Source organism: Elgaria multicarinata, chromosome 1, assembly GCF_023053635.1.
Source record: "Elgaria multicarinata webbii isolate HBS135686 ecotype San Diego chromosome 1, rElgMul1.1.pri, whole genome shotgun sequence".
NCBI classification, from domain to species: Eukaryota; Metazoa; Chordata; class Lepidosauria; order Squamata; family Anguidae; genus Elgaria; species Elgaria multicarinata.
Genome location: NC_086171.1, coordinates 111,948,887 through 111,963,670, shown reverse-complemented (window position 1 = coordinate 111,963,670; position 14,784 = coordinate 111,948,887). Strand labels below are relative to the sequence as shown.

The 14,784-nt window shown below is 41.4% G+C and overlaps 1 protein-coding gene across 1 annotated transcript; it reads right to left on the bottom strand.

Moving 5' to 3' along the window:
• Positions 1–941: 941 nt before the first annotated feature.
• Positions 942–14,348, bottom strand: RGS13 (regulator of G protein signaling 13). Its single transcript, XM_063117277.1, has 4 exons — positions 14,284–14,348; positions 3,905–3,966; positions 2,262–2,428; positions 942–1,151 (listed from the first exon to the last, which is right to left on the bottom strand). The coding sequence occupies exons 1-4, from the start codon at positions 14,346–14,348 to the stop codon at positions 942–944; spliced, it is 504 nt and encodes a 167-aa protein (XP_062973347.1).
• Positions 14,349–14,784: the final 436 nt, after the last annotated feature.

The following is a 14,784-nucleotide window of genomic DNA, read 5'->3' as shown; positions in this document are numbered from 1 at the left end:
AATTTGAGCACCCAAGTGGCAACGAGACGTTTGATTGACCCATTTCTAGATCAGATCAAAGAAGGTCTGAGTGAGAGAAATGTCTGAATCAGCCCCTTGATCCATGGTGATTCCAGTATTAGGGTGACCATATGAAAAGGAGGACAGGGCTCCTGTATCTTAAATGACACCTGCTGAAATTCCCTTTTCTATACAACTGTTAAAGATACAGGAGCCCTGTCCTCCTTTTCATATGGTCACCCTATTTATTTATTTATTTATTTATTACATTTTTATACTGCCCAATAGCCGAAGCTCTCTGGGTGGTTCACAAAAATTAAAACCATAATAAAACAACCAACAGGTTAAAAACACAAATACAGTATACAAAGCACAACCAGGATAAAACCACACAGCAAAATTGATATAAGATTAAAATACAGAATTAGAACAGTAAAATTTAAATTTAAGTTAAAATTAAGTGTTAAAATACTGAGAGAATAAAAAGGTCTTCAGCTGGCGACAAAAGGAGTACAGTGACGGCGCCAGGCGGACCTCTCTGGGGAGCTCATTCCACAGCTGGGGTGCTACAGCAGAGAAAGCCCTCCTCCTAGTAGCCACCTGCCTCACTTCCTTTGATATCTAATATCAGTGTTTTGGTTGACATTTCTCTTTGAATTCCCCCCCCTTCAGTTTAATATCTTCATTTCCATGCTAATTGAAAGAATGAAAAGAATCAACATATTAATATAATCTGTATTGTGAGTTCTTCTAGCTTCACCTTCCCCAACCAGGTGCCTTCCCAATGTGTCAGACTACAACTCATGCTGACTGGGGATGATTGGAATTGTTGTTCGACATATCCAGAGAGCACCAGGTTGGGGAAAGCTGCTCTAGTGTCAACTCCCTGAGTTCTTTTAAAAGGCTCGAAATAGCTGGCGACAATGGCTCCTTCCACGTTCTTATTCTCCATCTTTGACAGATATGATGGGTTCCCTTTTGGTTGAAAGACTCAGGATAAGGCTTTGATAGATATCTGATCCAAGAAACCTTGGGTATGAATCCCTTTCCATATGCATGTAAACAATTTTCTGGACTTCATCAAAACAGGATTGTGTAGGTTCTTGAACGTTTGCGATAATATCTTCTCTTGCTGGACTATCAATGTTAATCTGAAACAAAGAAAATAAGTTTTAACAAAATTAATATTAATGTTTGGGTTTTTTTGTTAAAGAAAGAGGGAGGTGTTAAGACATGAGGTAGAACAGGGTAATTTGCTCGAGGGAGGAACACAGAAATGAAAAAGTTGATGATGAGAAGATGGATGCACTGTAAGTATTGCAGCACCTTAAAACCTATTTGTAGGTTACATCCTGTTTTATTGGAAACATGGGGTGAAGGTGTCTACATCTATACACACATGGATTGATTTGTACATAGGATAGTTACCCATTCATAATTTAAAGAGATTCCCCATGTTTGGGAAAATCGTTTGATAATAAGTAGACAAAATTATCATGGATGTAGTTTGTCCTTTATTTATTTTCTTTTTACATGGATGTGTTTTTTATTTCTTTCTAAAAGCAACATCTCAGTGGAAAACAGGACTTTTCACATGAATGAAGAATCATGGTCAACATCTTTGACACTGACTGAATCCATCAATATATCTTATATTAGTAATTGTGCCATAGTAGTGATCTATTTTTCAAGGCCATACTTAAACATGGCAGAAAGTTATACTATGAAATTTTCTACCACAGAGTGTGGGATCTCGGTAAGTTCTCACCCATTCCTTCCCCTGACACATATCCTGGATATGCAGCCTAGGGTTGATGGGAACTGAAGTCCAACAATATCTGGAGAGCTACACATCCCCCCACCACTGTGCTACCCAATAAAAGTACTTCAGTGAGTTCTGAAAACTAGGTGCTAATGAAAACAGCAGACACGAGAGATGGAGTTGTCCAGGAGTAGGACTGTAGCATAAGTGCACATTTGGATATGTTTGTCCTCAGTCCAGAATATTCTGCTCTTGGTGTTTGTGGACAGGGAGTTCACTTCCTCAAAGAACAGCAGCAGAATACTCACAAGTAAGGATCTTTCATGAGTAATCTACTGCTATCACAATGGGAGGGGGGTTCTATCTTTAGTCTGCAGAGATTTTTGAGCATTGTTCTATAATAATTTTGCAGCCTTCACTTTTGAATGTTAATCGATAACATGCATTCACTTCTCTTTTCAAACCCAAATAGATGTTCTGTATTCCTCTCCAGATTTACCTCCCTTGGAGCCTGAGGCTGGATATATTCCTTGAAAAGTTTCTGGGCCATTGCAATTCTTTTCCTATGTGATGCAATCTTCTTATACTTTTCACATGCCAGCCAGAATTCAATGTTCTCATCGCTATATTCTGTCTTCAGGTAGGACTTATAGATGAGAGGCCCATCTGAAAATCATGCAGGGTCAGTAGTTGCTCTGTGTGACATCATTAAGGACAGTTGTAAAAAAACAAAACAAGATTGTGCTTTATTGTTAGTGAGAAGGTCCCAAGCAGGAGTACTGGCCAGATTCTGAGGTTGGTACTACATTTGATGGTTCTCCTGGCTGACATTCCCCCACCTCTCCCTGTAATAATATGTACTTAAGGAACTTTGTGAAGGAGATTAAAGAAGGGACTAGGTGGGCCTTTCTGGAGAGAGCATTCCAAAACTGAATGACATGAAAGGCTGCTTTCTCTCATGGCCATCTGCCATGTCTCATTTGGCTGGGGGCTCTTAGAGGTTTATGATTTATTGATTATTTTCCATAAGCAACAGTTGCAAAGGCACAAAAATTGAGTCCAATTCAGGACTCACACTTGGATCTTGAAATATTTATGCCAGGTGGGATATGGGTCTGCCGACATGCACAATCTCAATAATCTGTGTCTTGAGTGAAATTCTGTATATTCGTAATCTCTATGGATCCCTGCACCACAAAAAAAGAGTTTGAACATTTTGTACAGAAAACTAGAGTTTAAAGTGTTGGACTAGAACTATGGGGAGTTATGTTCTAGTCCCTGTTCTGCCATGAAGCTCACTGGGTGACTCTGGGCCAGTCACTGAACCTCAGCCTAACTTACTTCTGCCAGGATTGTTGTGAAGATAAAATGGAGAGAAGGAGGATCCTATAACATCACCTTGGCCTCCTTGGAGGAAAGGCGGGAGATAAATGAAACAAATAAATATAAAGCTTTGGGAAGTATAGAAATGTAGTAAACAAATAAATATACTGTGTTGTAGCCAAGAGATTAATTCATTTCAATGGGTCTGCTCTAAGTAAGACTAATATGGGATACAACCCATATTAACATCTAAGGTTCTTCTCCGAGTGCCTACTCTGAGGGAAGCTCGGAGGATGGCAACAAGGGAGAGGGCCTTTTCAGTGGTGGCCCCCCAATTATGATCTCCCCGATGTGGCTTACCAGGCGCCAACACTGTTATCTTCTTGGCGCCAGGTCAAGACTTTTCTCTTCTCCCAGGCATTTAACAGCATTTAACAACGCTAAGTTTGTTTTCTAACGGACCCCAGAACTGTTGTTTTTAAATGGACACCATTGTTTTTATACTGTTGTTTTTATGTTTTTTTATGGTTTTAAATTTTGTAGTTTTTAATGTTCACTGTTTTTAACTTTTGTAAACTGCCCAGAGAGCTTTGGCTATGGGGCGGTATATAAATGTAATAAATAAATAAATAAACCCACTGATTTACTTGACAGCCCAGTCCTTGCGTTGTCATAAATAGGGTGAGAGGCACTTGCAAGGGCGCAAACCACCTCACATGGTATTTCAGGTTTTGTCAAACACATGAGCCAGCCTTCCATTTAATGCCCCCATTCCCACACTGTTTTGGTGCTCTGTTCGATAATGCTGTGACTACTCACGCTTAGTACTCATGAGCTTTTCAAAAGATTGAGACCACTGCAGCACTTCCTCCAGGCTAACTCTTTAAGACACAAGGGAAACAAAAATCATGAGTTTAAAAACAGCAGGCGAATCTCGTTTCCACCTCTAATGTTTTATCAGCTTAGGCTGATATACCAACTGCGCCCTTATCTGGATGGAGATAGCCTAGCTACAGTTATCCATGCTCTGATAACCTCTTGTCTGGATTACTGCAATGCGTTATACGTGGGGCTGCCTTTGAAAATGGTCTGGAAACTTCAGCTGGTACAAAACAGGGCAGCACGGTTACTAACAGGGACTGGCCGACGACACCACATCCCGTCAGTCCTTTTCCAGCTTCATTGGCTGCCAGTCCAGGTCCGGGCCCGATTCAAAGTGCTGGTATTAACATTTAAAGCCCTAAACAGCTTGGGGCCAGGCTGTCTGAAGGAACACCTCCTCCTGTATGTACCTGCCCGGACCCTAAGGTCATCCTCAGGGGTCCTTCTCCGCGAGCCCCTGCCAAAGGAAGTGAGGCAGGTGGCTACCAGGAGGAGGGCCTTCTCTGCTGTGGCACCCTGGCTGTGGAATGAGCTCCCTAAGGAGGTTCACTTGGCACCTACATTATATGCTTTTAGACGCCAGGTGAAGACCTTTTTATTCTCCCAGCATTTTAACTGTCTATAATTTTTTTAAACTTGGTGTTTTAAATTTGTAATTTTGCATTGCTGCTGTTTTTATCTGGTTGAGCTTTTATATTGTATTTTATATTATGGTTTTATACTGTTGTTTTATACTTTGAATGTTTTTAATTTTTGTGAACTGCCCAGAGAGCTTCGGCTATTGGGTGGTATAGAAATGTACTAACTAACTAACTAACTAACTAACTAACTAAACAATGTTACAAAATCTAGGGCAAAGGAAACTGAAGACCAGTCCCACTGTTTTGCTGAAGCATCCGTTATAATCCCAAGGACTGTCTTGACCTGATTCTCCATGATCTGGGTAGGAGACCCTTGGAGAACCATATGTAAGAGCAGCAGCTGTGAGCTTTCTCAAGGTAGAGAAGAGTATGAAAAATGAAACAAAGTCGGGCTGCTTTTAAATGGATATGTTAGACAATCATACAAACCAGGGGAGCAGCACTTCTTTCAGCCTGAGGGATGAACTCAGTTTCAGTGAGCACATTCCAGTGGTGAGTAGGGCCAAAGGCAAAAGAGGATGGGATGAAAACACAAAAATCCCAGATTAAAGCTCTTACTGTCCCTAATTAAGGCTTAAGGGCAATGTTTCACCCACTTGGAATGAGGGGAAAACATGCACAAGCACTAGATGATTGGGGAAACAGATGTGTGCATGAAACACATTGTGCTCATGAGAGATTACACCACAAGGAAGCGGCTCTCATGTGTGAAGGGGCCTTCGGTTGCAATCCTAAAGCAGATTGTTATTTGTATTTTGGAAGCATGCTGCCATGACAGGTTTTTATTTATATCCTTAAATGCAGCCTGTATTTTTTTTTAAAAAAAAATAATCCTAGACACACTTGCCTGGGAGTAAATCTCATTAAACTCAAAGGGGCTTACTTCTGAGTGGGGTTAAAGGAGAGATTAAAAGAGGAAAATATATCATGGTTAAATTGTATTCAGTTAGAACAATGGACAAAGAAGTGGTTAAAAGATAATGGAGAGTGTAGAGGAATTACTAAGTTTGAGGAGTTGATTTAAAAAAAAAATGAGAAAAGAGAAAATAAACCAATAAAAGGTTTAATGAGTGAAATATATAGAATACTAGTGGAAAAGGGAGAGACAGAAAGCATAGGTAAGATGGTATGGGAAACTGATTTGAAGGAACAAATAGGGCAACAGAGTTGGAAAGGGATATGGAAACAACGAGTGTTGAAAAACATGTCCATGAGGATAAAAGAAAATTATTACAAGCTTGTCTGGAGGTGGTACCTAACCCCAGTGAAATTAAATATGATAAATAAGACGAACTCAGCATTATGTTGGAGAGGTTGTCAAGAGAAAGGATCGTATTTACACATGTGGTGGGAATGTGAATTTGTACAAAAATATAGAAAATGGTGTTTAATGAAATAAAAGAAATTATAGGAATGGATATAGAAGAGACACCAACTGTGGCATTGTTATCAGTGTATGGAGAATTGAATTGTAATCAAGAGATAAAAGAATAGATAACAAATTTGTTAACAGCTGCAAGATTAATGATATCCAGGAACTGGAAGGTTCAAGGGGTTTATCATATAGAAGATGGGGACAAAGAAATATGGGATATTGCTATAATGATAAATTAACATGTAACATGAGAGTCAGAAGAGGAATGATAAAAACGAATGATTTTGAAGTAATATGGAAACAGTTTTTAGACTTTGTATTATTAAAGGGGAAAGGGAAAACACCTCCAGAGGAATTAATGAGATTTTGGAAATCAGAATAAGATCCCGGGGTTGACAGAGCACGTTAATGTTAACCAATGATTATATTAAATGGAATTAAGTTAAAATATATGTTTATTAATTTGTTTAGTATGTATTATGGGGTAGTGTTTTATACTGTATTGTTTGGAAGTTTAGAAAAATAAAATATATATAAAAAACCCAAAAAAACTTCTGAGTGGGGTTGCATAGGATCGCAAAGTTACAAAATGACAGGCTTAAGGAGTTGTTTTACTCTAGTTCAGGGCATTAATTGCGGCCCTTTCGGAATGAAAAACATACTTCTTACTTCAACCGTATATTTCTTTTTGCCGTTCTTTCTCAGCCTGTGCACTTGGAAATAAACCAATGAATAGCACAATCCTATAAGCACTTATTTATTTTATTTATTACATGTCTATACTGCCCATTAGCCACTGGGTGATTTACAAGACAAACCATTAAACCATACAATAGCATAGTGAAACATAATCTAAAAATAATAAACTTAAAACAGAATCAAACCAAAACAGTAACCAAGATTAAAGTCAGCAGCACTGCAAAGATCTAAAAACACAGTAACCAAGATTAAAGTCAGCAGCACTGCAAAGATCTAAAAACATACTAACAGGATTTTTTAAAACTGAAGGGCTAAAAGCCTGGAAGATAAGGTGTTCACCTGACATTGAAAATATCACAATGTAGGTGCCAGGTGAGCCACTCTGGGAAAGTAACTCTACAACTGGGGTGCCACCAATGAAAAAGGCCCCTCTTTAGTAGTCACCTGTCTCACCTCATTTAGAGAGGGTACGCAGAGAAGGGACTCTGAGGATGATCTTAGCGTCTGGGCATTTACATATGGAAGGAGATGATATTTTACCGAGTACAATAAGTGAACTTCCCACCAGCTTTCCTCAACCTGGTGTCCTCCAGATGTGTTGGAGTACAACTCGCATCAACCCTGTGCCAGCCTCATTGTACACCAACACATCTGGAGTACATCAGGTTGGGGAAAGCTGGTGCATACTATGCCATATAGTAGAGGTGGGCAATTGCAGAAGGTGTGGGAAACATCTTTGACCCCCAGACCCTCAGCCTACAGGCTGCATACTGAATATAATAATAAAATAATAATGAAATGGCAGTTTGCAACAGTCCATCTACCATCTTGGGGGGTAATTTCCCCCCACACTGCTGCCAAATTTGGTGGTGTCATGAGAGACAGCAAGGGCTGCAAGTGGTCCATGGGCACGTGTTGTCTACCCCCTGCTATAAAGGTTTGCACTCTAAGGGCACAATTCCATACATATTTAGACAGAGAACAGTCCTACAACTCCCAGAATGCCCCAGCCAGGCATGCTGGCAGTTGTAAGTCTGCTTTCCCCTATTAAACTTGATTAGGATTGTGCCCTAAATTGCTTTACCAAGCCCCCATTACCCCATAAGTATTAGTGTTATTATTATTTAGATGGCATATGACAAAGAAATATGAAGAAAAAAGAGAGGGGCCTCTTATAGTCTCTTAAAGAAAACAGAAATAGCCTGTTATGGGTTTTTCACTGGTCAAAGATAGGGGAGTGAAATAACTGAATGTCTTACATGAAAGAAATGGAAGGGATTAGCCACCCTGGATTGCCCTACATTGGGCTCCAAAGTGAAAGTTAGAGATGGGTTTCTTCATCCCCTCTCTTGGCCAGACATCAGTTCCCAAATAGTCACCAAAGCCACTTAATTATTACGAAGTCCAGTTATAATCCATTCTTGATTAAAAGCAAAGTTGGCCTTTGGATGTAGAGCACAAATAAAAGATTCATAAACCTGCCTGGCTTAACGGCTGCTTGCAGGATGTTACCATTTCCATTTATAATCTTCTCTGTGATTTGTCTTGCGGTGTTTTTTTTTTTAGCTCATTCTAATAAGGCCTCATGGCATGTAGTGAATTCCTTGTTAACAATCTGAAGATCCACTCTCTGATGAAAACACATTTTGGATTATTTTTGTTTGGAGCCATGAACCTCCACACTTCGGAGGGTGCTTTTGCCACATCTCTAGAACACCAGAAAAGCTCTGTATTGCGTGATTTTTGCCCTACTTCTTCATTTATCTTTAGTGCTTTTGCTCAAAGCCATCCCCAACTTGGTGATAGGGTGGCTGAACATGAATTGCCCCCCAAAAGAGGAAATGCAGCACCAAAAAAAGAGGACAAATTAGGATTTGCATAAAATTTGCATGTGCCAATTTACATGTATGGCAGTAAATTTAGTGATAATTTTTAGCATAGAAATACAATAGAACTATTCATACTGTGGAAGATTATGGCCAGGTGTCCTGTGTGCCTGCCTGTTTAGTCTGCTGTCCAGGTGCTGAGTGTTCATAGAATCATAGAATCATAGAATAGCAGAGTTGGAAGGGGCCTACAAGGCCATCGAGTCCAACACCCTGCTCAATGCAGGAATCCACCCTAAAGCATCCCTGACAGATGGTTGTCCAGCTGCCTCTTGAATGCCTCTAGTGTGGGAGAGCCCACAACCTCCCTAGGTAGCTGATTCCACCGTTGCACTGCTCTAACAGTCAGGAAGTTTTTCCTGATGTCCAGCCGGAATCTGGCTTCCTTTAACTTGAGCCCGTTATTCCGTGTCCTGCACTCTGGGAGGATCGAGAAGAGATCCTGGCCCTCCTCTGTGTGACAACCTTTTAAGTATTTGAAGAGTGCTATCATGTCTCCCCTCAATCTTCTCTTCTCCAGGCTAAACATGCCCAGTTCTTTCAGTCTCTCTTCATAGGGCTTTGTTTCTAGACCTCTGATCATCCTGGTTGCCCCCTTCTGAACACGCTCCACGCAACAGTTAAGAATGTAAGAAGAGCCATGTTGGATCAGACCAAGGCTCCATCTAGACCAGCAGCCTATTCACACAGTGGCCAACCAGCTGTCGACCAGGGACCCACAACCAGAACATGGTGCAGCAGCACCCTCCCACCCATGTCCCCTAGCAACTGGTGTATACAGGCTTATTGCTGTTTGGGTTCTTTGTCTTTAAACCAGACTTGGACAGGACAGCTCTTTAAACAAAGGGTGCCTTCAAACAAAGGATGGTCCTGTGGCAGCTAGTAAAAGCTGTAAAAGACAACACATGTCCACCTCTGTAAAAGACAACACATGTCCACCTCCCAGATGTTTTGGGCTTCCTCTCTAAGCGGCCACCTGATTCACTATGAATCTGTCCAGATGTTAAGACCTGCAAGAGAAGGCCTTTTGAGGACACTATTATCTACAGAGGCCCATTTGCCGGGTCTGTGTGAAAGGGCTTTCTTCTATATTGCTCCCAAACTATGGAATGTGGTCCTTCAAGAACTATAAATGCCCCCCACTTTTTTTAGAAAGGGTGTAAAGATACATTTTTTTTTAAAAAAAAAATCACTTTTAAAAATATTTTTACTAATGTTTTTACTTTTTTAAATGCTTTTTAAAATTGTTTTAAATAGTTGTACATTGCCTTAATGGCTTTTTAGCACACAATATAGTATATAAATGCTAATAATAAATAAAGAAATGAGCAAACTCCCATCAGCCACAGCCACCAGGATCAATGGTTAGGAATGCTTGGAATTGTGGTCCAAAACATCTGGCGGGCCCCAGGTTGGGGAAGGCTTTTCTAATACCACGTATGGTGACTGGGCAACTTTATTTTGTCAAGTAGATTGCAGGTTAATGGCCCAGAATGCTTGGTAGATGTTTTCCCAATGGGAGTGAATGGGTGAAACATGGAAAGTGACACATTGTCACGCTCCAGCTAAGGGAGGCAGCTGATGAAAGCTTATGTGTCTGTGAAAAAGGAACAGTGAGGCAGCAAAGCACAGAGAGAGCAGCAGCTTGGGTTGAAAGACGCCTTTCTCTAGAAATCTGATGTAAGGTAGTAGATGCATTTCAGTGTAGGGATGCACATGCTGTTTACTTCCACTAATGCTTTACTTTAGATTTTGGTAAATGAATCAAAAATTGTCAAAACACACACAAAACAACCCACTGTAAGTCTCCAATGCGTGCATTCTCTCTCTCTCTCTCTCTCTCTCTCACTCACTCACTCGATTGGGATGTTTCCCTAAGCTACAACACATAGATCCTTTTTTGTACTTAAAAAAAAAACAGTCTTCCAAAACTGTAGCAGCTATTTTCTTTGGGAAAGTGGCTTGCAGAAGTTAAAGCAAATTATGTCTACAGAATGTCCTGCTTGCGTAAGTCAGCTTTACACAGCTAACCGGGCATCCATATATTGTTTGTTTTCTTTTGGGGCGCTCTGGATCATGGCCCATATGTTTCAGTTTGTTGTCATGTTAGAAAGCACTCCCTATTTTCTGTGATTTGGGTGGCAGGGGGGCAATCAAACACTGCAAACACAAAAACTGTTGTGAACCTTCTAGAGAGCTTTGGCTAATGGGTAGAATTAGAAACATGGAGCTAGTGCAGAATGCTGCAGCTCGGCTGTTGTCTGGAGCTGCCCCTTTCCAGCATGTAACTCCTCTGCTGAGGGAACTGCACTGGCTGCCTATTCGCTACCGGGCCAGGTTTAAGGTTCTTGTACTTGTGTGCAAAGCTCCAAACAACTTGGGACCAGGATACCTGAGAGAGCGCCTTCTCCCTTATCAACCTGCCTAGTCACTGAGGTAATATGAGCATGCCCCTGGTGGTTCCACATAGACCTATCATGTGATTGGAGTCAACCAGGAGAAGAGCCTTCAGTGTGGTGGCCCCCCTCCTGTGGAATTCCTTGCCTCTAGAGGTGAGGCAGGCACCAACTTTGTATTCCTTCTAAAGCCTCCTGAAAACATTGTTGTTCTAGGAAGCTTTCTCTTAATGACCAACCGTGGATCATTTTTCACTTTGTTTCTTTTAAAAATAAACTTTATTTCATATAAGTTGACAAAAAAAAATCAAACAAATGATCTAAATCATAAAAAAAACAAAATACATGTGACTTGAAGAGCATGTGTGTCTCTCTCCACTGTTTGATAAAAATGTTGTCCAGTTTTGATCAAAATTATTATATGCCTGCTTCCTTTGTTGTCATGCATATAATTAGTTAATTATGGTATTTTCATCAAGCTCCTCCCTCACTCCCATTCTGAAAATTTGGGTGTTGTTGATTCCAGTATCTTGAGTAGCATATCTTTGTTACAAGTAATTATCTGACAATAAATCTCCATGTACTGGGAGTACAATTTTTGGGTTGGCCATTAAAATTCCTAATGGAAGTTTAATATCCATTATTTCTTCAAGCCGAATATTAATAATTAACCAAAAATTCTTAATTTGCATAGTAGTCAAGTAGGAAAATAGGTGCTCTTTTCTTGTTGTCCCCTCCAATGTATCTGGCTGCATGAGCTAGACATTTTATTAAGAGTCACCAGAGCTGTATGTCACCAACTCAATAAATTAAAACAGTTCTCTCTCATGTTAGAGGCATTCAAGAGGCAGCTGGACAACCATCTGTCAGGGATGCTTTAGGATGGATTCCTGCATTGAGCAGGGGGTTGGACTTGATGGCCTTATAGGCCCCTTCCAACTCTACTATTCTATGATTCTATAACACAAACAAAAGATATTACTGTCTGACCAAATAGGGGCTTTCTAATATGAAAATGAACACGGAATCTATATACATTTCTTCGATTCTAAGACGCACTTTTTTCCCCATATAAACATCTCTAAAAATGGGGTGCGTCTTAGGGTTTTTTTTTCCTGTTGGTGGTACTGAAATTAGTGTGTGTCTTACAATCGATGGCGTCTTACAATCAAAGAAATATGGTATATACAATGCTTAGGTATGTTTCCGTAAAGGCTTCAGCTGATACAGGTTGCTAAGCAACAATAACAATGTGTAACATCAGCTGATACAGGTTGCTAAGCCCCTCACCCGACTCCTCTGGGCTTTCCAAGGTAATCCTACCCCCTTTCTGCCTCTTCGCTCCCCCCACATGAAGGGGGCAGCGACACGTGCGGCCGGGGCCCTTGGTGGCCGGATGGGAGGCCGTTCGCCTGCTGCGAGCCCAGGCCCCGGCCTAATCTCATGTGAGCTGGGCGGGCAGCCCAAGGCTGATATGCTACAACGGCGTATGTTACACTGGGTACAGCTAATGAGGTAAATTTCTGTTTAGTCCTAGTGTGCACCAATGTGAACCCTTTCACCCATCTTTTATCATGCAAGAAGGCTATAGGTGAAGCAATTTGGAGAATCTCCTACAGCACAAACTTGCACACGCTTACCGGAGAGTAAGCTCCATTGCACAGATGATTATGCTGTTAAAGTGTATATATATAAAATGCAGCCAAGTACCCCCAAAACAAGCCAAGATACATTCATTAAGGGACAAAAAAACTGTAGACACATGTATACATATAAGGAAAGTAAAATGTAACCAGCACTGTTCTTATCTAATCGGTAGACTTCATTTCATTCTTTGAATGGGATGACACTTCCATGATAACAAGTAGTTCTGTCCAGTTTTATCCATTGCTCTTTATTTCATATCTCTGAACTTAGCTTTGAAGTTTGAAAGAGGAACATCAATGTGTCTTCCAGCTCATGTCAAGTAGGAGGACTTCTCCTTTTTCTCATGGCTTTTGACCAAAAACAACTGAGGGCTTTAATCTTTAAAGATCCATTTATATCTTTCCCTCTCCAAGCCGCTATGGTAGCCTTCCCCAACCAGATGTTTTGGACTTTAACTCCCATCATCCCCAGCCCAGAATGTTTGGAGTTGTAGTCCAAATCATCTGGAGGGCACCATCTTGGGGAAGACTGATCTAACAGCTACATGCATGGTTCCCCTTTATTTTTATCCTCACAGCAAGATTTAAGCTGGGGAAAAGTGACTGGTCACCCGATGTGCTCCACGGCTGAAGGAATGTTTGAACTTTTGGGCTAATCTACACCTACAACCCTTTCGCAATGGAGGAGGGATAATTGTGTGGATTCCCAGCTTCCGCAATCGGCGCTCACAGGCCACACACATTGTTGCCCACAATAAAGGAGAACAGCTGTGGGAGAACATGTGACCCCGTGATGGGCAGAAGTAGGCAGGACTACAGAAATGGGTACAGGGCATGGATTTTTTTTTTAAAAGTAACTCCTAAGAGATGCGCTCCAGTGCAGTAATGCAGCAACACAAGGGGGGGGGGGATAAGTACTGTGTCGAAAATGTACTGCTGTGCAGAGATACATTTGTTTTTTAAAAATAAAAAAAAACCACTCGGCAATGTAACACACTGATGCCTATACACGTGCCCCTCACTATGGGTAGGCTGTTCACTGAGTCAGGAGCTCATGCTGAATAGCAACAGCTTCGCGAAGGGGGGGCACACGAGCTGCGGAGTTCAAGATTGTAGCGAGAGAGCTGGGAAAACCGTGACAAAAGCAATTTGCACATTAGCTAATGCACCTAAGGACTAAGGGGAGCATGGGATTTTAGGATGTATAGCTAAAATCATCGCACTGGTCTAGGCTTTCTACCAGTTCCTTTTGATGAAGTTCGTTGTCAAAGCTGTGGGGGTGTATGTCGGTGGGCAGCAAGGGAGAGGCATTGGATATGAGGGATCCTAAGCTTTCTTAGCCTCTAATCATGACCCCAGCATGGAAGAGAATTTAGATGAGCTCAAGAAATTGCCATCGCTTGCTAAAACCAATGGGAAAGCCATACCAAACCTGGCTCCACCATAGAGCTTGGCAGGGCCTTGGAATGACTGGAAGCTCTGAGATTGGAGCACTCCATCATTTGGGTTTCTCATCCATAGGATTGCACTGTTGCAAATGGTATTTCCCCGCATTAATTTCCTTAACTTAGATGTGGCAGTGTGAATCACTCTGACAAAGACACGTAATCCTGATATGGTTTGCCAACTTTGCTTCTGTAAATGATCATTATTTCTGTTTGGATTGTACTTACTTGGAGGTGATTCCATTTGTGCCATTTCTGAACAAGTTGCAAAGCCAACAGTCACTGGGACTCATAGCCCTGGATGAAGAAAACAAATATGTTCAGGCACTGTATTCTGTATTATCATGGTTATAACTTGGAAAGTGCATGTTTTGTGCTGTTTTTCTTGAGTTCTTCAGATGGTTAAAAGTAGGGGTGTGCACGGACCCCCCGCTCCGCTTCACTTGCAGATCCGCCATTTTTCGGAGCGGGTCGCTCCGCCCCGCCCCCGCTCCGCCCACTTCCGCTCCGCTCCGCTCGGAGCTCCGGATCCGGATCCGGAGCTCCGTTTTTGCCCCCCCATAGGGTTGCATTGAAAGCTAAAAAAGTAAACAACTTTTTTTCCGTTGAAGTTAGAAACCTCACGTTTGGCACCATGACACCTCATGGGCGTATACACACACACGCCAAGTTTCAAGGCAATCCCATCATCCCCTGATTTTTGGCGAATTTTTGAAAATCGGGCACCCC